A 23,002-nucleotide genomic window follows, 5' to 3' on the forward strand; every position below is an offset into this window, starting at 1 on the left:
TTCAATGCGGTTTTCACCCACAAACCCCATCTTTCATGTCCCTTGGGTGATCCTACACTCTTGCTAGCCTGTCCGGTTACATTATTCCAGGAAGATGCTCTGACGTCATATTTCCGCGTAGGTATAGCCTCCATCGCTACGCTCGACTCATACCGATTATACGTGATTATTCTGGATTACTATTATAAACTTTTCTCAGAATTTTGCAAAGTACTAGACAGCTTACTTAGGGATTACATATAACCTAACAATAACTCTCATTATATGGCACACATGGACTACAATTATTACAAAACATAAAATAATACTTTATAATTATTAGCTGATGTGCAGATATTTCCTTATTTAGTAGTAGCTTATTATGTTAAATCCTGAATGAAGAATTTGCTTGTAAAGTTCTGCATTCAGGATCTAACACTATTATTATCTATTTTAACTGGTTGCTGTAGAAAGTAAAATATGAATAAAAAGAATTCAAAACGTACACTAAAATATTCTCTATAATATCCGAAGTAATTCTTATTTGCTGAAGTGATTATTTTTATTTACTTTTATTGCAAAAGAGTATACATTGAATTATATAAAGAATATTCAGGGCAGTGTTTCCTAAACTTTCAGTACCCACATCCCTCTTTTAAAATTTTAGTAGCACCTGCATATTCACTTCTCCTTCCCTACTCTCTCTCTCAGGCAATGGCAGTTTGGAAGAAGTTATATTTTTAAATTTTTAACATATGTGCTATAATAAAGTACAGATGTGAAGATTTTTTAAAAAATTGTTAAATACATTTTTAGTTGCATGAATCAATATACATGCATTAGATTTATTAGATAGTTCTGTGTGATTTGAACTCTTTGAATTTAACATCTAATGCAGAACCATGCAATTGTGCTGTTCAACAGATATGGCCCTAATGGAGTTAGTTGATACATGTCAAGATGCAAATTTTATTTAAAACTTCCTTTTGATATTTTAGTTATTGAATAATTATAGAATATACTTCTGCTTATTTGCATAATTTTTTTTCACGAAGTGCCTTGTATACTTTAGACCCTTTTTGTACCTCTGGGGATAAGTGTACCACATTTTGGGGAAACACTGATGTAGAAGAACAAAATATTTTATTAATTGCACCACTTTCAGAATTTTCTGTTGAGAAGAATATATATATGGAATTACAAACAGATGATTATGACAACATGAGAAGTCAGCTTTCAACAGTGCTGTGGCATAAGAATTTGGAGGGAGGAGATGGTGGTGCATGGGAGGTGGTCAAGAGGTGTTTGAAGAAAGAACCCAGAGTCAGAAGGATAAATCATGTAGGAGTTAGATGGACGGATGAATAGCATCATTAAGCAGGAGTTGCAGAAAAAGACAAGGCACAGGGAAAAAAAAGGATGATATGCACGGTAAAGAAAGCCGAAGCTAATTATGAGACAAAACTAGCTAATGAGGTCAAAAGAAATCATCAAGAATTTTGCTATATGGCAAGTAAAAGGAGAAATGACTATGGAAGAATGACTTTAAAAAAGTGCTGATGGTGGGGAGGCAACAGAAAGAAGCTAAATTGTTGAATTATGGAGTGAGCATTTTTCAAGTGTGTACCATCTATGTGGTGATATGCAATGCCAGGTGTGACATTGACAGATGGGAGAATAGAGGTATTAAAATATTGCTGAACCTCAATATGAGCAGAGCTTTGGGATTAGATGGCATATCAGCTCATGTATTATGAGAATATGCAAGGGAATTATCAGCTTCCCTGACCAAGCTGCTTAAGCCTTGGTACCAGGAAAGTTGCCACTGGAGTGGAAAGAGCGTGGTATGGTCCCACTGCATAAAGTTTTTATCATGATTGCTACAAGTGGTCCAGGAGGCTTGGTACCTTTGGATGCCTGGTTAGAGACATTAGCTTGATGTTACCAGAGTTACATATCTGGGGCTTCTTTTGTCTGAAGCACCACACAACACAAAAACCACCAGAGATAACTCCTGATCAAATGGCTAGTCATTTACTGAAAACCTCCAAGATAGTCCCATCTTTATCAGGAAAATAACTGTGCAACAATCTTCCATCAGAAAAAAAACCTGAAGACAGGCCATTTGTACACCCAGTATCTCAAGAAGAGGTATGAGAAGCCTTAAAACTCACCAAGAATGTCAAGGCTGCTGGAGTGGATGGTATCCTTCCCCAAATTTCTAAAACATCTCGGCCAATGAAGTCAAACATGGCTGGCTACCCTTTTTTTCAAAAATTATAACAACTGGAAAACTACCAAATCTGTGGTTTGAAGCCAAAATAATTGTGGTACCCAAATCAGGAAAAGATCCAAATGATGTCAAAAATCTACAACCTATCTCCTTGCTTTGCTCCACCTTTAAGCTCATTGAAAGAATTCTCCTTAAAAGAATTTCACCATTCATCGAAAGAACACTCCAGATGACCTAGCAATCTGGCTTCAGGCTGGGAAGAAGTTGCTGCGACCAGGTCCTGGCCCTGACAACACATCACAGATTGAAGCAGGCTTCCAGAAAAAACTTAAATCCAGAGTCATTACTTTCATTGATCTAACATCAACTTATGACACAGTCTGGATCAGGAGCCTCCTCCTAAAGGTAGGGAATAATTTAAGGTGCAAAAAAATTTTCACTTTTTGAATCCATTCTCTCTGACTGAAAGATCCAGGTCCACATTGGTGGAAAAAAGAAAAAAAAGCAGGCCCAGATTCCTCCACAACTGTCTCCCACAGAGCTCTGTGTTAGCCCTTTTACTCTTTAACATTATGTGTTCAACTTACCACACACCAGCTCAAGCAAATATATGTACTCCGATGACCTAGCAATCCTAAACTAGTCTACCTCCTTTGCCAACCTGGAATCAACTTTGAACACAGACCTGAACATTCTGTAAAGAGTACTTTAAGCGGTGTTACCTGAAGCTTTAATCCAACAAAAACTGTGTCCACAGCATTCCATCTAAACAATGAAGAGGCAAATCGATATTTCAACCTCTCTCTTTCTGTGGCAAAATACCTGGGAGTGAGCCTGGACAGAAGCCTAACTTACAAAAGGCACATCACTAACCTGTCCAACAAAATTAAAATGAGGAATAATATCATTTCATGACTTGCTGGAACAACCTGGGGTTGTGGTGCAGAAGTCCTAAGGTCATCTGCACTAGTCCTTGCATTCTCTACAGCAGAATACTGTGCTCCCTATCTGTAAAAGAAGTACACACACACACACTAACATTATAGACACCCAGCTAAACTCTGTGCACAATTAATGAGACAGACACTGAAAATCACCCCTTTCCCCTGGTTGCCTGTCCTATCTAACATTGCTCCACCAAATATATGGAGAAGACCTCTAAACAAATCTCATGCAGCTAGAAGACAATTGCCACGAGTCATGAATGTTTTCAACTGCATGTTTAATGTTAAAATTTTATCAAAATTCTTGGACCCTAATCACGTTTTCTCCCATTGTTATTTCTACTGCCTTCGAGAATGTCTTCTTAAAAAAATAGGCTTTGAAAGTTGCAATGATGCTGTATTTGGTGGAAAAAATAAAATTTTTACATTCTCACACAGATGAATAAGAGACTTTGGATGATCATGTGCATTATCTAAAAGCAAAAGATCTTTGAAAGCTAAGTTATTTCTCTTGCAATAAGCTTCAACTGCTGGACAAAAATATGCAAGAAACTGAGGGCAGGGACTTGGTAGTGATTGAGGAGTTGAAATTGAGGATATATTCTGAAGGTAACCAAAACAGAATATCAGATTATGTGGGTGTTGAAGAACACAAGCAAGGAAAGAGGGATTATTGATCTCCTTTATAAGGCTTCAATAAGGCCACATCAGGTTTACTGCATACAGATCTAGGATCTGGATTGTGTGGGAATGAAGTGGTGGAGAAGATCCAGAGGTGAGTGATAAAACTGTGACAAATTTATGGAATGCTCTGTATGAAAATAGATTCAGTATCTGTGGACTTAAAAAACTATCTGATAGGAAAAAAGAGAAGACGTGATAGAAGTTTCCTCACCTGGGGCTCTTCTATTTGCTCACACATTGCACTGATCCACTATAGGTCTTGTGACCTTTTGTATGTGTGGGTGGGTCAAATGTTACAAAAATAAAAAAACAAAAAATATTAAACAGGTTTTATAGGATTGACACTGAAGACTTTCAGTGCATGGCAGGAAAGAAGAGATGGAGTCACCGATGGGATTTGTGGAAGAGAGTAGTTAGCAGAGCTATTAGGACTCGGTTTTTTGCTTGGAGGATGGCAAATGGGTTGCCAGGAATGTTCTGGCAAAAGTATAAGCAATGTTCTTTTGCTTTAAGAATTTCTAATTTGCAGTCAATTTTTGAATTATTATAAAAGTGACTTACTTGATAAATTACTTATTTTATTTAGCAAAGTGTGATCTGCAAACCCATAAAGGTCCCAAAGACCATTTCTTGGCCATTTGCAAGACCAAAACTATTTTTATAATACTAAGATGTTATATGAAAATAGTTATTATTATTTTTTTATAAGAAATGTTACTTTTGATAGCATGTAAGGAGTTTATTTATTATTTTTAAATGTCCTTTTCTCGTCTAGCTATAACCTATAAAATTGCAAGCACTAAATTAACTTGCTTAAATCCACATATCTCCAAAAACTGATCACCATTTGCAGAAGTTAAAGTGACTACTATCTAGACAGTAGACACTCATTGTAAACAAATATGCAACTTGCTAACATTAGCATCAGTTACTTTTAGCCTGTGCCTTGTGGGTAAACTGATGCTAATGTTAGCAAGTTGCATATTTGTTTACAATGAGCGTCTACTGTCTAGATCAGTGATTCTTAACCGGTGTTCCCTGAAACACTCGTGTTCCGTGAACTGATGTGTTCTGCCGGTGAAAGATGTCATATGACACAGTTAAAAAAAATATTTTGAAAAGATTGTTAAAGTTTCCGATAAGGCGCAACTTGCATCATATAAGGTAGCTGAATTAATTGCGGTAAAATTAAAACCACACATTATAGTAGAGTCTCTTATTTTACTAGCATATTGTGAAATTGTAAACATTTTGTTTGGCGATGAAGCAAAAAAAGGAAATTATGAAAATTCCTCATTCGGATGATACAATAAAAAAAAAAAAAAAATTAAAGATATGTCAGATGATATTGAGAAAACAGTTGCCAACAAACTTTCCAAACAACATTTTGCTTTACAAATTGATGAGTCCACTGACATTAGCGGTAAAGCTCATATACTAGGATTTGTTTGGTAAGTTCTCTGCAGAATAGTGAATCAATTTCTATTCTGCAGAGGGCTTATCAAATGTATAAGAGGACAAGATATTTTTGACTCTATTATGTCATATTTAGAAAATTTTAAAATTTCATGGGAGCTGTGCGTAGGAATTTGTATGGATGGTGCTCCATCAGTGGTAGGCTCTATTAAAGGATTTATTACCCTTGCAAAGAAAATAAACCCAAATATTATATCTACGCACTGTTTTTTTTGCACACAGAATCCCTAGTTTCAAAAACATTACCGGCAATATTAAAGCCTGTACTAGACCAAGTTGTAAATATGGTAAATTACATCATACCTTTAAAGCATGCCTTTTTAAAAAACTTTGCATATCTATGGAAGCCAAGTACGAATCTTTGCTTTTGCACACTGAAATAAGATGGTTATCCAGGGGTAAAGTGCTATTCCAAATTTTAGAACTTAAGAATGAATTATGGGCTTTTTTTTTTTTTTTTTTTTTTTCAAAATTGAAGGTACAGATGCTTTTGTAAAATGTCTTCAAAATGATATTTGGTGTGCTAAAATGGCATATTTAGCCGATGTTTTTAATTACTTAAATACAAGTATCCAAGGGAAAAATGGGTATTTTGACATCCACTGACAAATTGTCAGCTTTTCAGGAAAAAAGTATTTCTTTGGAAAAACCGCACATCAGAAAAAAATACAGTAGATATGTTTCCTGGGCATTATTTCTGTTATAACAGAATATTCAACAATATTAGAAGAAAAGATTTCAAGTTATTTCCTTTCTTAGCTCGTCATACCGTGCTTTAAACACACTCAAATTCTCTGCATACACCACATTCTCAGGCAAGGCATTCCAATTATTCACAACTCTGCATAAAAAAAAACTTTAGAAGTATTTCTTTAGAAGTATAATATCTGCATATAATAAAGAGCTGAGATTAACATCTCCAATTTTGATATCAGGTTTAATCCAACTTTTCTTCAAAATGCAATCCATATAAACGATGAATGACAGTGGATATAATGTGCACCCTGTCTTACATCTGATTTGATGTTGTGATCCATCTTCCTATACTTAAATTTTAGCAGGCTTTGTTTAACTTGGTGATACTCCAGCTGGAATGAAATTTTGTGATGTCATTACCATCATTTTGTATTTTGATTTAAGCCAATAAGAATACAAATTGGTTGGCTAAATCCCAAATTTCAGATAATGGTTAGTTTTGATGTCACTTCTTTATTTACTAATGTACCACTAGTAGAGACACTCTTGATTTAATAAAATCTAAATTCCTCCTGATATCTTTGATTTATTAAAATTTACTATGTATCTAGTTTACTTTTCATGGGGAAAGAAAAATCTACATATTAATGGTACTGCTATGGGTTCCCCCTCTATAGCAAACTTTTACATGGAATACTTTGAAAACAAAATACTTACCACACAGCTACATATAAGCCCCTAGTATGGTTACGCTTTGGTAATGTGTTTGCCATTTGGCCCCAGGGACAATCTCTTTGTCAAGACACCTATCTAAGCCAACACCCCAAATTTCACTTCACAGTAGAAAAAGAATCTAATAACTATTTGCCTTTTCAATGGATCACTATCTTTTTCCATTTACAGAAAGCACACACACACACACACAGAGAGAGAGACAGAGGAAGATATCTACGTAAACAATCGCATCATCATATAGCCCAACAGTATATTATTCGAAACACACACACACACAGAGCCAGAGTAATTTGTTCTAATGCTACAGCTCTTTCCACAGAACTTAACTATCTATGGCATACTTCCTTGGCCAATGGCTACAATTCCTACAAAATAGATAAAATACTACATAGCTCCATTACTTCTCCCTCCTCTAATACACAGGAACAAAACATTACTATTTCCATCCCCTTCAGTGGTACATCAGAAAAGATAGAAAACATGACCTTCGTACCACATTCAAACTGCATGTTAAATTAACAACTATGATCCACTCTCCTATGGAAAAATTTCATCCTCGAGCATATCCTGAAGTGTATGAAGTTCTCTGTGACTTGGCCTACTATGGACAGATAGGAAGATCTGTTAATATTTGCCTTGGAGAACATAAAAAATACATGCACTACCATTATTAAGGCAAGTCAGGACTGGCAAACCATCCTTGGGACATCCCTTCTCGCAGGATTAGATGGAAGAAAACTAATGTGCTATTTAGAAGTCATTACAGATCAGAAAGATTATTTTTTGAGTCATCCATGGCTGCAAGTGCAAAGTGAAGAATTTGCACTTCCTATCCTACCGAGAAATTCTATACCCTGCTACTACTTCTATTCCTCTTAATATATTATCTTCTGTCAACTATGTCTTAGTGATCCTAATAATCTTTGGACAGGCTGAGGCTACCTCTGAATTTTATTCCAATAAAATTCAGAGAACAACATTCTCTCCAGATTCCTATGTCCTTCCGCATTCAAATGCAAGCTGTCTCTCACATGCAGTGCCTTTCTGTCTTCAAATGCCCTCCAAGCATTCACATAATCCAAGCCTCTCTTTCAACATATTCTGGCTATAATACTATTCATTGTTGCTCTTCTCTGCAGCCTTGCATTATCATATCTGGGGAACACTATTTTCTGTAAAACCTCAAACATGAATCTCAGATCTCTCACTACCCTGATTCACAATCCCTCTGAAGTCATTCATGCCCACTATCCCAATCATCTTATTCACTCTTTCACCTTACTTAATTGTCATAGTCACACTATTGTTCCTCCAGGCAGATGCTTCTCTGGCATTCTATCTTCCACACCACTATCAAAATCTCCATATATCACACCTCTTACCACTTTGTTTCTTCCTTGCTCAACTGCATTCCTTACTTTCTCTCCTCTGCACTTTTTTCCTTTTTCTCCCACTTGCCTGCCATACTGTCATCTCTCCATCCCTATTTCCTGTACTGTCTTGCCTTTCATTCCCTCTCTTTAACTGGTTCTCCTATTCTCTCTCCCCCTTCTGTCATTTCCATCTCTTTCTCTCTCTCTCACTCACACTGATTGATTTTGCATTCATTGTTTCCAGTCTCCTATTTTCTTCTTTCACCTTCTGAATTCATTCCTGATTCATTCCACTTCTTTTTTGTGCATCTCTTTCTCTCTCTCTCTCTCTCTGTGTGTGTGTGTGTGTGTGTGTGTGTGTGTGTGTGTGTGTGTGTGTGTAAGCTACTTACTCTTGCTCAACATTTATCCTCCCAATCATCACCATCTTTCAAACCTATGACACTCTACTTTTATATTCTTATTCACGTGCCACTCATTTTTTCTCATCCATGATCACACTACTCATCTCTCTAGGGCAGTATTGCGATGTAATGCCACCGAGGTCTGATATAGATGCCACTGATGCACCATGTTACATCAGTGGGGTAAGTGAGTTAGCAGCTGGGCAAAACCCAAATTACCTGAATAAAACTATTAAGAAATCTTGTCAAAAAGACAAAAATAGCTATATTCAAAACATCTGTAAAGAAATAAAGACACTCCAACTCTAATGAAACAACAGATTTATTCAAGAAGGTTAAGGATATAACCAAAAAATTCAAAAAAACTTAATATAATTGCAGAGGAAAATGGCAGTATCTTAAATGATACTAATGACATAGCCAAAAAATGGAAAGAGTATTTTGCTGAGCTTTACAAGGACCCAGCTATTCAACAAGAAGATGGAGCTATGGAAAACATGGCAACAGAACCAGAGATCCTCAGAAGTGAAGTAGAATAAGCAATCAAAAAATTAAGGAATAACAAAGCCCCAGGTCCTGATTCAATACTGGCTGAAATGCTGAAAGACCTTGGTGAGAATGTAGTCAACTGGATACATGATTTATGCAACAAAATCTAGAAGACTGGAAGATGACTGGACTAGTTCCATCATTATCCCAATCTACAAAAAAGCAATCACAACAGATGTGAAAACTACCACATGATTGCCCCCTTATCTCACATACCAGCAAGATTTTACTACAAATTATTAAGGAAAGATTACAAAGTTTTATAGACCATCAGATCTCAGAAGAACAAGCAGGATTCAGAAAAAGTCGAGGAACTAGAGATCATATATCTAACATCAGACAAATAATCAAAAAAGCAAGGGAATTCAACTTAAGCCTTTATCTATGCTTTATAGATTATTCCAGGGCCTTTGACTGCATGAGGTAGAGTCTTTTATGGGATATCACAAGAATCAGGAATACCAAACTATCTAGTAACCCTCATAAAGAACTTATATCAAGTAACAGTAAGAATTGAAAACTCAGTGTCTCCTGCATTCCAATTTGAAAAAGGATTAAGAGAAGGATGCATACTCTCACCATTACTATTCAACCTTTACAGTAAAACTCTTATGAAGAGATCTCTAAAAATGTGGAATGGAGGCATTAAATTAGGTGGCTGAACAATCTCTAACCTACGACATGCAGATGACACAGTGATAATAGCAACAAGCAGGAATTAAAATCCATCCTAAATCAATTAGGATGGGAAAGCTTAAGCCATGGTTTACAAATAAATCAAGGAATAAATAAGAGATGTAGAAGGAATTGAAATTGTCAACAATTTCAACTACCTTTGAGTGATAATAAAAAAAAAAAAGATGAATGTAAAAAAGGGATAAGAAGAATAACACTAGCTATATTAGAATAACACCAAAAAGATCAAAATTAAGCTTGTAGAAATCTTTTTTTTTATCTTTCTCTGTGCTTCTGAGTCTTCGACAATGACAAAAGATGACAGAAGAATTGAGCATTCAGGCTCTGGTGCTGGAGAAATTGTTAAGAGTGTCTGGGACAGAAAAACAAACAAACAAAAGTATCCTAGAAGAACAGAATATCCACACAAGACTGATAAACATAATTGACAAGAGAATAGTGCAATATTTTGGACACATATGTAAAAAGGAAGGCAACTGCCTGAAAATATTATTATTTTTATTATTAGTGATTCTTGATATTTGGTGGATTGACCAAATATCAAGAATCACTGGATTTAAACTAGAACAAGCAATAAGAGAAGCACAGGAGAGAAAGAAATCGTGAAGCATCAACAGGAAGGTCACGAGTCCTCAGACATGAGGAGATCTTAGAGGGGGGGTGAAAGATTAGTAAACTTTGACATCACCACACTGTTTACCTGTATTCCCTTAAATGATACCTTAACACTCTTAAAAAAACATTTTTTCATCTGATATCTTTTCCTTGGCCATCAATTCTGGTTATTTTTCTTGGAAGAACAAAATTTACAAACAGAAGGAATCGCTATATCCCCTTCTCTTGCCAATTTTTATATGGAAAATTTTGAAAAACCAGCCATAGACTCAGCCCCCTCTCATACTTTCTATCTGGCTAAGATATATAGATGATGTGTTCTCTATTTAGCCTCATGGCCCAGACACATTAGACTCCTTCCTCAGTCATCTCAGTAACCTACATCCAAGAATCCAATAATAAGTTTAGTTTAATCCTTTATCCAAGTGTGAGCAAACAAAGTTTGCACCTGAAAGTTTCTTCAGGACTGGGGTAAGATAGTGCAACTCGTTGCAAAGGTGGAGAAAACTCTCATTACTCCTATCTCAGTATCTCCCATAATGCAAAGCACATCTCTTTGCGGATATGTGTAATGCTATGCATTAAGGCAAGGGCCACTACCCATACCGGTTTCGACTTTTATTGAGGTCTCGTCAGTGGGAGCCAGGCCCAGTAGTGGAGATACAAAGGCAGAAGCAATGAGAGGTCATCCTAACCTATAGGAGTTGCCAAAGGGTGTGCAACCTTATTATTAAATTACTCCGGATTCAGAGAAAGATGTTGAGAGTTTATTTTTCACTTGGTTAGACTATAATAAGTTTAGTTTAATTTATTGAGGTCTCGTCACGAGACCTCAATAAAGGTTGAAACTGGTATGAGTGGTGGCCCTTGCCTTAATGCATAGCATTACACATATCTGCAAGGAGATGTGCTTTGCATTATAGGAGTGATGAGAACTTTCTCCACCTTTGCAACGAGTTGCCTGGTGTTGCACTACCTTACCCCAGTCCTGAAGATACTTTCAGGTGCAAACTCTGTTTGCTCACACTTGGATAAAGGATTAACTAAACTTATTATAGTCTTACCAAGTGAAAAATAAACTCTCAACATCTTTCTCTGAATCCAGAGTAATTTAATAATAAGGTTGCACACCCTTTGGCAACTCCTATAGGTTAGGATGACTTCTCATTGCTTCTGCCTTTGTATCTCCACTACTGGGCCTGGCTCCCACTGACGAGACCTCAATAAAGGTCGAAACCGGTATGGGTATTGGCCCTTGCCTTAATGCATAGCATTACACATATCCACAAGGAGATGTGCTTTGCATTATGGGAGATACTGAAATAGGAGTGATGAGAGCTTTCTCCACCTTTCCAACAGGTTGCCTGGTGTTGCACTACCTTACCCCAGTCCTGAAGATACTTTCAGGTGCAAACTTTGTTTGCTCACACTTGGATAAAGGATTAAACTAAACTTATTATAGTCTAACCAAGTGAAAAATAAACTCTCAACATCCAAGAATCCAGTTTACAATGGAAAGGGAAAATAACAATAGTTTACCCTTCCTAGACCCCTTAGTAACATGCCTTCCTAATGGTAACCTTTCCTTCACTGTGTATAGAAAACCTACTCACATAGGCAGATACATTCACAAACTTTCTCACCACTACCACTCTTCTCAACAATATGGAATTATTAAAACTCTAACCAATAGAGCCCACAGTCTTTGTTCCAGTGGAATCTCCCTTTCAACAGAACTCAACCACATACACAACATCTTTCTTTCAAATGGCTACAGCATTTACAGAATTAAAAAAAATAATCAGTTCTTCCCCTATTCCCTGACCATCTCTTCAGAACGATTTCAGAAATGCCATCACCATTCCCTACATCTGTGGCACATCAGAAAAAAATAGCCAGATCCTTCAAGTGCAACCTCTGCACAGCTTTTAAATCCCACCGTAAACTTGCTACCTTCATCCGTTCTACCAAAGATCAGCTCCCTCCTCTCTCAGTTCCTGGAGTATATAAAGTACCCTGTTCTTGCAAGCTGGCTTACTTTGGACAGATAGGTAGATCAGTAACCATCTGTTTAGAACAGCAAATCATACACCTGCAATCACGACTATGGTCATTCTGGCCTTGCAGATCATGTTTTGGATACAACCCATAGGATCTTCTGGAGAAAAACCACCCATGCTCCACCATATTCAATTCGAAAAAGAAAGACTATTTTTAGAAGAATCTGCAGCAGCACTCAGAAATCAACTGAATTTAAATTATTATGGTTGATAAAACATCCCAAAATTTGGGAAACATCAATTATCAGAGATCCCACTTTACATCCTAGGCCACCTACAAACGCCATAGAGGGCAGACCACCTATATAGTACTGTAGTCACCCATGTAATAACAAACAGGTTAACCCCTCTTCTAGACTCAAATCAACCAGTAGAACAAGCAGGATTCCGTAATGGCTTTAACACAATTGATCATATTCATGCAGTAAAACAAATAATAGAAAAAACAGAAGAAAACCAATTACCTCTCTGTTTTGCCTTTATTGATTATGAAAAAGTATTCGATTCCACCAAAACTTGCAATAATCAAAGCACTCCAGAATCAGGGAGTTCCTGGAGAATATATGGACCTCCTCCAGGAAATATACCACACTGCAACATAACAATCCAACTTCACACAAGTAGCAATAAAATATCAATTGAAAAAGGTGTCTGACAAGGAGACTCTTTGTCACTCAAAATCTTTACAGCAGTCCTTCAAGAATTATTTAATAATATAAACTGGATTAATCTTGGTATAAAAATTAATAACAGAAACTTAACACACCTAAGATATGCAGATGATATAATTTTTGCGAACACTCCAGAAGACCTTAATATGACGATGGAAGACCTATATCATGAAAGCAGAAAAGTCAGTCTAAAAATAAACAGAGAAAAAACTAAAATCATGTTTAATCATTTTGTAACACCAAAAAACATAATAGAAAACAATTTCTTGGAAAGAGTCTCTTCATATACCTACTTAGGTCATCTCATTGATCTAAACTGTGGACTCAAAAAGGAAATAAATAGGAGAGTTCAACTTGCCTTGGGTGCATTCAGAAAATTGAAAAGCATTTTTCAAAATAATGATGTCCCACTCTGTTTAAAAAGGAAGACATTTAACCAGTGTGTACTTCCAGTCATCACATATGGTTGTGAAATTGGTCGCTAACAAAAGCTCTGGCAAATAAACTAATAACATACAAAGAAAAATGGAGAGGTTGATGCTAGGCATCACATTAAAAGATAAGAAGTGAAACACCTGGATAAGATGCCAGACTTACAGCACTGACATCATTCTTCACCATAAGCAACTAAAATGGAAATGGGCTGGACATCTATCAAGGAGAGAAGATCAGCGATGGACCACTATACTAACAAACTGGATTCCAAAAGAAGGGAAACAAGGCCGAGGACATCCCAAAAATAGGTGGAGTGATGAACTGTCAAAATTTGTTGGAAAAAATTGGTCAACCATTGCCAAGAAGAGAGAAAGGTGGAAAAAACTGGAGGAGACCTCCGTTCAGCAGTGGACAGAAAATGGCTGAAAAGAAGTCACCCATGTGTTTCACTTAGTATTGTATTGTATTTGAGTGTGTGTTACAAGAGTTATTTGTAATCCCTGAAGATGTCTGTGACTGAAATGAAAAATTGGGAGCATTAAAAATAGTTTTTGATCTTTTCCTAGTACTGTAAATATTCCATTAAACTTCCAATATGATGTTCTCCCGGCACTTAAGCCTCAATGCATGGAGCAAACTGTGATACAGACTTTCAAGTAATAAGAGTCAAAATAAGACTCCAAAAACTTTCAAAGTCAGTCCAGTCGCACTAAGAACTTTTCTTTGAACATGAAATGCTGAAATATCATCCAAATCTGAATAAGAATGATGGATTAATAATACCAACAATTTGAGGACCCGTCTTCAACCCATATAGCATCCAAAATAACCCCAAAAAGATGAAAATCCTAATATGAAAGTACTTCAGAAACCAAAACATTTAGTTTCATCTTGCTTTTTTGTAGTGTTAAGTAGTTTATATCCTGTAAATATGTTTTCCTGATGATGGCCTCAATACAGTGGTTGAAACGTCAAATTATAAGTTAAGTAATTATTCTAATGTGTGTTGTCTCCATAAATTCTTCACTACGAATGCTGACTACTGTGTAATTTTAAAAGAACTGGAAGAAGTCAGATTTCATACTACGAAGAAGGGAGATGTGAAGGATTGCAAGAACTATAGAACTGTTACTTTAATCTCTTATGCAAGCAAGATTTTATTAAAGATCATTCTTAAATAGGATTGAAGTCAAAGTTGAGGCAGAGATCCCGGAGGAATAAACAGGTTTAAAGAAAGGCAACGATACCAGAGATCAGATCCTTTGCCTTAGACAGATCATAGAGAAAAATATTTAAACTCCCTGTGGTAATGTTTGATAGACTGCTCCAAAGCTTTACATGGTGTTCAGCATGTGAAACTGGGAAGTGATGAAAATAATGGATTTTCCCTCAAGACGTTATCAGGTTGATAGCTAACTTGTACAGTGAGCAAGAAGTCATGGTAAGAACAGGTGTTAGATTAAATGACCGACTTCAGGTTGGAAAGGGGAGTTAGGTAAGGATTCCTACTTTCTTCTTGTCTGTTTAGTATCAATGCTGAGGACATCATACGTGTGGCATTGGATGAGCTTAAGACAGGAATTGGACATGTGGTAGATTGATCAGTAATCTGAGGTACGCTGATTGAAAAGTACTCCTTTGTAACGACAAGGAAGAACTAGGACAAATCCTTGACAAAGTTTGAGATCAGTAAGAACAGAGGACTTTAGCTCAATTCTAGGCAGATAGATTATGATTCTCAAAGGGAATATAGAGAGGGGAAGTTCCAGAGAAGTAAATGTACCTTAATGGAGAAAGAATTAAGGAAGTTAGCAAGGTCGAGTACCTGGGATCCATTATTAATGTGAAGAATTGCTGATCAGAAGATTAGAAATGGCTTAAACAAGTCAGAGACTTGTCTAAAATCTGGAATGATGGATCTGGATCCACAGGGACAAAGTTTAGGATTCTGGAAATAGCTGTTTTTCCAGCAGTGGGATCCAGACCCAGAACTTCTGGGTCTGGCTCCGACTGATGAGACCTCAATAAGGTCAAAACTGGTCTAGTGACTCTAACCATAATGCATAGCATTATACATGTGTGCATTTAGTATCATTATGGAATACTAAAGCAAGTGATGTGAAGTCATTAGCTTCTATATATGAGTTGCTCAATCCTGAAATTACTTCAGGTGCAAACTTTGTTTGCTTACACTTGGATAAAGAATTAAACCAAGAATATAATTTCTTGGCATCTTTAATTTATAGCATAACCATGTGGAAAAACTTCCAACAACAGTAGCTTTAAACATAAGTTTGTGGCGCACACACTACTAGAATACTGCTTCCTCCATACATAATTCACTGATATTAGTCAATCAATCAGCAATCAATTCTTGTCCAGCTATTGCTGCTAAAAATTGACAATAACCCTAGAGAAAAGCTCTACTCCATCAAAGTTCAACAAATTGCCAAAGCAGTTCTACAGTTCCATGGTCATATCTAGAAACTCTTCAATGGACTCAACAACAACACTCAATCAACAATCATTAATGTTATCTATTTTTGTATGATTCAATTTAAATACATGCTCATCATATGGCAGGGCTCAAAGGTTTGCAAAATCAAGATATATCACTGTATACATTTCCCTTGCCAGCAGGTTTGTCACCCTATGTAAGTTTTTATTATAGTTTATTCACTAGTAAATTCATAGGGATCACTGGAATTTCTTCCTTCATAGTTAAGTATTGATCAGTATTCATTATAGTGAATTATGGAGACAACAACCATGTTAGAGTAATAACTTCAGTTTAATATAAACCAAAATAATACCAATATTTTGACCTTCATGTCAAGGTCATCATCTGGAATATATATATATATATATACACACACACACACACACACACAAAGAGAGACACTACGCTTCAGTACACATAATATTGTTAAATGCACACTAATTTGTTTAACTGAGGAAAAAAATAATCCTACTAAATCAAAGCTAGAGTCCTGTTATCTGTTTGGCTAGTGATTTTAGTAACAGATAAATTAACAAAATTAGGCTTGAGATTACTCACAGATAAATTAGGATGAAAACAGTATTCAAAATAGCAAGTTTATGAAATAAGAGTTGAAATTATTGCTTAATCACAAAGTTCAGGTTTGCTAGAGGACTTGAAACAGAAGTTTTGCAGAATGTAGAAAGTTTTAGGCTGAATGTGTGCCATTCATAATCTTGGGCCATTATTATTGTTTAGATTAGGATGTTTGATCAAAATTTCACAGGTTTCCTTAAATTTTTTTTCTTTTTTCTATATACCAAGCTTTTATGATTTAAGAAACCAATCAATTTTGTGTTAGGTGTTAAGGTGATCAGAGAGGCCCAAGTTGCTTCTGTTCTTTTTTTTATGACTTTGAATTGTGTGTTGGGTTCACTAATATAATGTAAGCTACAGGTGCACTGAATTCAGTATACCCTAGGGTGATGTATACCAAATACATCTTGTAGGGAGAGAATCTCAAGGATCATTGACAATACTGGATTCAGTATACCCTAGGGTGATGTATACTGAATACATCTTGAGAGGGGGTAGAATCTCAAGGATCATTGACAACGCTGCTAAATATATTCTAGAAACTCATAAAGAAAAGCTTTATCTGTGGACTGAGCTTACAGTTCAGTCCACAGAAACATCCTTCTGCTCCTATTACTGTCTTTCTCTAATCAGAATAGTTCTTACATAATTGATCTTACGAGTATTTTCCAAGATGGCTTTGGTCTATAGCAGGATCGCTAATGATTCCCTCCCATGTCATTCATATACTGACATCTCTTTGTCATGCAGCAAGCTGAGCTCTAAGTAGTGTGTGGCACTGTTAATATTTAATCCAGATCAGTCATCTTCACCTATCTTATAGAAGACCAGTAAATCATTTTATTTACCGATCTGAGTGTTTATTTTGCCTACACCTGTTTAAAACCAAATAAGGTTATATAGGTTATTTTCAGGTTATGTAGTAGCAGTATTGTGCCATGAGTATCATTTAAGTATCTCTTGTTTCTTTATACTATGTTCGTCTACTTTGAAAACAATACTAGTTTTCCTCAAAACATTAAAACTCATAAACTGTAGGGCAAAACAGTAAACTGTTTTGCACATAATTCTCTAAACACAATCTTCATTACGTGTATTCAATTCCTATCCTCAACTGAATAACAGTTTTCTTCAGTATTCTGTAATACACTCACAAGGAACACCATTTAGAAGAGAACTTTCTGCTTGAGATAAAATGTTCAGTCTTACTTCCATCTATTGACAGGAACAAACGCAGAGTTACATTAACAAACAGTGGACATACTTCATGCTGGAACTTGCTTTCCAAAAGTAAGCTACTGTTTTTCCTTACAACAAACTATATTCGAGGCCTTTTTCTTGAATATCTTTTGGTGGTTGTATATCATTATATCGAAGAAACAAATGCTTTCAAATAATTTCACAAGCCTCCAGATATGTTTAGCCAGCAAAGGTTGGTCGATTGGTAGAGCCTCTGCTGCTAATGGCTTGCAAAAAGTTAAGCAAGTTTGAGTATGGTCAGTAGTTGGAAGGAGACAATCATTCAATACTGTTGGCACACTCTCTCTCAATGAGTCTTTGGACTCCCTGGAGGTGGCACATAATAATAATAATGTAACCCTTTCTGTAAAAATTGCTGCCTCATAACCATCATATTACTTTGCCACGAGTTTTCATCTTCCCACTCTTAATTCTCACTCATGCCAGCTTCAAATGCACAGTTATTGGATGAAGGCACAGTGCAGTACATGAACTGTGTATACTGCCAAACTCCATGTGTTTATCTTTCACTGTATTATGTAATTTTGCTGAAGTTTGCAAAACATAAACTGAAACCAAAATTATAATCATTTTCACACCATTTTACAAAGTGAATAACATAACAAATTCTCTTCGTGTAGACAAACACAAATGAATTTAATTACAATTCAATTAAATTCTGGAAAGGAGTATCAAAGGAACTATTACATTACAATAAACAGTGAAAGTGGGGAGAAATATATAGTTTATTAATCCTGTTTCTTTTAAATTATTTTTTTAGATGAGTTAATAAGTTGCCTAATAAAGTAAAAAAATAAAAATATGTATCTGAATTAAACTCATCAGATACTCCACAACTGCATACCAAATTTATCTTACCCTCCCACAAGGTTCGTGAGGTCCGTATATCAGATTGATCCATTCTCTAATTTTTTTGTGTGTATATATGTATAGACCGATGCCAAATGGTACTGTAAAAAGCAGCAATAATGTTTGAAATGGAAAATCCTGTTTGAGTAGGTGCAGTAGAGTTTTGTTTATACTTATCTTGCATCATGTTTTACTTGAATATTTGCATGCATTTCTTCAAATCACTCTACTCTTTTGCCTTTTATAATAGTTTTCATTTTAAAAATGTTTGCTAGCTTTTTATCAGTTCAGCAGTCCCATTAACACTATAACGAAATGTTCATACTTAATATCCAGAGATATTAAATAAAATGAAATTCATATCACTAATTTATTATTACAGGTGCTTTTTTTCGAACAATATTTGCAAGAAAAATTGAATTAGTAATAAATCAAAATGTATACATTTTTTAATGATATTTTTCATAACTGAAATATTCCATTTTAGTGATTTGACAGTGCAGCTTGAAGGGAGGTTGATAAGAGCACATCGCTTTGTTTTATCAGCACGGAGTAATAGCTGGGGTGTACCAAACCTTGCGGATGTTGATCATTTGGATTTTACAGGTAGGTGGATATTACTGCAGTTTTATTCTGCATATTTTAATGAAAGATAAATGCACCACCATTTTGCTAGGTGTCCTTCTCCAGTTGTGATATCAACGGCAATAGTTGTCTGCCAGAACTTGACACAAATAACCTACATATGTATTTTGGTTGGTCAATACAGTCAACTGTAATGAACACTTTGGGGTGACAGGAATAGTGGTCAATAGGGTTAATGATTTTATTTTAGTATAATGTTTGGTGATGGCTTTTTCACTAGGTTGTTATAGTGGTGTTTGTTGTAGGAGAGCTGACTGTTAATGGCCCAATGTATGATTTGTATTTTGACTGAAATGTCCATTTAGCATAAAAACACATCTACCATTTTTAAGGCATGGTTGATTGGATAATTATTCACTCTCCAACCAGTAGGTTGGTGGCTCAAATTCCAATGGGTATGAATATTGTGAATATCTATAGGTGGGAACACAAATTTAATCAGCAAGTATAAGACCTCAACCTTGTGAAGTCCTAAAATGGCCAGAAAATTCTTTTTCTGGCCATTTTAGACCTTCAAAAAAGGTTTAAATCTAATCATACATTAACTTTATTACTGTGGATGTGGCCTAAGGATTAGATAATCTGGAAATGTTGCCTTAGAGAAGATCTGAGGAGTAGGATTTCTGGATTATTTAATCCTTTGTTGTCCACCCTTCGTACTAATACCAACATGCAGCAGGTTTACAGCTTTTATGAGTGGAATGCACCTAAAATAAAATCATGAAATTCATTAATAAATGAGCAATGAAACAGAAAATAAATATCAGGAAGGTGGCAAAATATTCTGGAATCTGTTGAAAACGCACAGAAATGCAGGAAAGGGAGGAACGAGTGCTGTAAAAGAAATTAGAGATGATAAAGGCGATAGGAAAACTGGAGAAAAAGATATCCTTGATGTATGGAGCAGTTACTTCGAAAAATTGCTAAATGAAACAAGCAGTGACAGCACAGTAAAATACTCAGTAGGCATGCAATGAAGAATATACATATCCATAATTGAAGTAGAAAAAAGCCATCAAATTCTTGAAATGTCGAAAGGCAACAGTAGTAGTTGGTGTTCGACCAAAAATGCTCAAGTATGGAGGTATAAAAGTTTTGCAGTGGCTGTGCTGCATAGTTCAGAAGGACAAATTCCAGATGATTGGAGTAGGGCTCTCATAGTACCCATCTACAAAAAGGGAAATAAAACTGAATGTGAGAATTACAGAGGTATTTCCTTACTGGGAGTTCCTGATAAGATTTATGCAAATATACTTTAGAAATGGTTGAGAAGGATTGTGAAAGGGAGGCTTGGTGAAGAACAAGCTGGATTCGGGCCAAATAGAGGCTTCAGAATCAGATTTTCACGTTACAGCAAATAGTTAAGAAATCATGGGAATATAACAAAGATCTGTATTAAAGGTTTTGTAGATCTGCAAAGGCATATGACAAGGTGCCAAGAGAAAAGAAACTATTCAAACACTACTCCTGTATGGTGCCAATAGAACATTATATCAAGCAATACTTTATTTGAGTTGCAAGTCAGCAGTTAGAATTGAAGGAAGTACATGAAGACGGTTTAATGTTAAATCTGGTGTGAGACAAGGATGTACATTATCTATATAGATCACATTATGAAGAAAAGTGGTATTAAACCTGATATCAAAATTGGAGATGTTAATATGAGCTCTTTACTTTATGCAGATGACATTATACTTTTAAATAAATCCAGTACAAGTCTGCAAGATTCCCTGACTAAATTGAATAACTGTTGGTTGTGATAAATATGGTATGAAAACCAGGTATAACAAGACAAAGAAAATGAAAATAGGCAGAAGCATCGAAAATATCAATTTCATTGAATGGATTACCTATAGAACAAGTAACGTTTCAGCTACCTAGGCACAATTTTTAGTGAAGATTGTAAATTAAATATGGAAATAGACAATGGAATCAACAAAGCTAGTATGGTAGGAAGTCAACTGAATAAATTTATATGGAATAAGAGAGAAATTAGTCAAAACACTAATTTACTATATATAAGACAGTGTTCAAACCAATTTTAGCTTATGGATCTGAGAGCTGGTTAGAAATAAAACACTTTACCAAAGATAGAGTCCACAGATATGAGAGTGCTGAGAGAGAGAGATTAGGGGCATGAACAGATGGTATCAATGGTAATAGCATATTAAAAACGAGGATATTAAGAAAGAACTTGACATTTTCAGCATCCAGGAATGTGTTAGCGGAGCTAATCTCAGGTGATATGTCACTTCAGATTATGGGAGGGGAAAGATTAGCAAAACAAGTGTTCTCTGCAAAACAAGTCTTCCTCTGGGTGTTTTCCCTGCCAACTTGGCAGGAAAAACACCCAGAGGAAGACTATGATATAGGTCATTTGATACAGTAAAAATTGCCTTAGAAGACAGAAATATAAGACCTGATAATGTTGGAGTCTTGACAGATAACAGATTCATTTTGAGGAAAATTGTTGATAGGAAGTTAGTAATGATGTAAGTTCTTCATGTATCATTATCATCAAATTCCTGATATATACCTTCTAGCAGTGTACATAATATGATAGTACCACATGAAAAATTGTCTATTTCCATATTTAATTTCCTGTATTCACTAAAAGTCGTGCCTAAGTAGCTGAAATGTTTTACTTGTTCTATAGGTTTTCCATTCACAATACAGTTGATATTTTCAATGTTTTTGCCTATTTTCATTGTCTTTCTTTTTCATGCTGACCTTCATACCATATCCATTACAACAGTTATTCACTTCAGTCAGGGAATCTTGCAGACTTGTAGCGGATTTATTTAGAAGTATAACATCATCTGCATAAAGCAAAGAGCTGAGATTAACATCTCCAATTTTGATATCTGGTTTAATACCACTTTCCTTCATAATGTGATCCATATAGATAATGAATAACAGAGGGGATAATGTACATCTTTGTGTGACACCAGATTTAACATTAAGCCTAATAATATCCTGTACACCTTTTGAGGGTACATGTCAGGAATTTGATGATGAATTATTTGTTTGTCATAATATTAGTTTCGTGTATAACAGATAGACTTGCAACTCAAATAATGGCTAAGTATTGATTGATATAATGCCCCATTGAAAAGCATATAACTGTAGCTTTTCAAATAGCTTCTCTCTTGGCACCTTGTCATATACCTTTTCTAGATCTATAAAACTTAAATACAGATCTTTGTTATATTCCCATGCTTTCTCGACTATTTGTCGAAAAGTGAAGATCTGATCCTGACAGCCTCTATTTGGCCTGAATCCAGCTTGTTCTTCACCAAGCTTTTCTTCCACAATTCTTCTCAACTGTTTCTCAAGTATACTTGAGATCTTGCCAGGAAAACTCAGTAGGGAAATACCTCTGTAATTCTCACATTCAGTTTTATTTCCCTTTTTATATATGGGTACTATGAGAGCTCTACTCCAATAATCTGGAATTCGTCCCTACATCCAGGCCTTCTGAAATATGCAGTGCATCCACTGGAAGACTTTTATACTTTCATAATGAGCATTTCTCATCGAATATCATCTACTCCTGCTGCCTTTTCACATTTCAGGCTTTTGATGGCTTTTTCTACTTCAAGTATGGATTTATATTCCTGAC

The 23,002-nt window shown here is 35.7% G+C and overlaps 1 protein-coding gene across 1 annotated transcript in view; it reads left to right on the forward strand.

Moving 5' to 3' along the window:
- LOC150110021 (ankyrin repeat and FYVE domain-containing protein 1) overlaps positions 1-23,002 on the forward strand; it is a 532,825-nt gene that overhangs the window by 74,940 nt on the left and 434,883 nt on the right. The window contains 1 exon segment of the mRNA XM_090395273.1: positions 19,223-19,341. Within this exon segment, the coding sequence (XP_090251399.1) occupies positions 19,223-19,341 (119 nt within the window).

The sequence above is a fragment of the Typopeltis vanoorti genome, chromosome 1 (genome assembly GCF_054136105.1).
Source record: "Typopeltis vanoorti isolate ZY-2024b chromosome 1, IOZ_Tvanoo_1.0, whole genome shotgun sequence".
Classification (NCBI taxonomy): domain Eukaryota; kingdom Metazoa; phylum Arthropoda; class Arachnida; order Uropygi; family Thelyphonidae; genus Typopeltis; species Typopeltis vanoorti.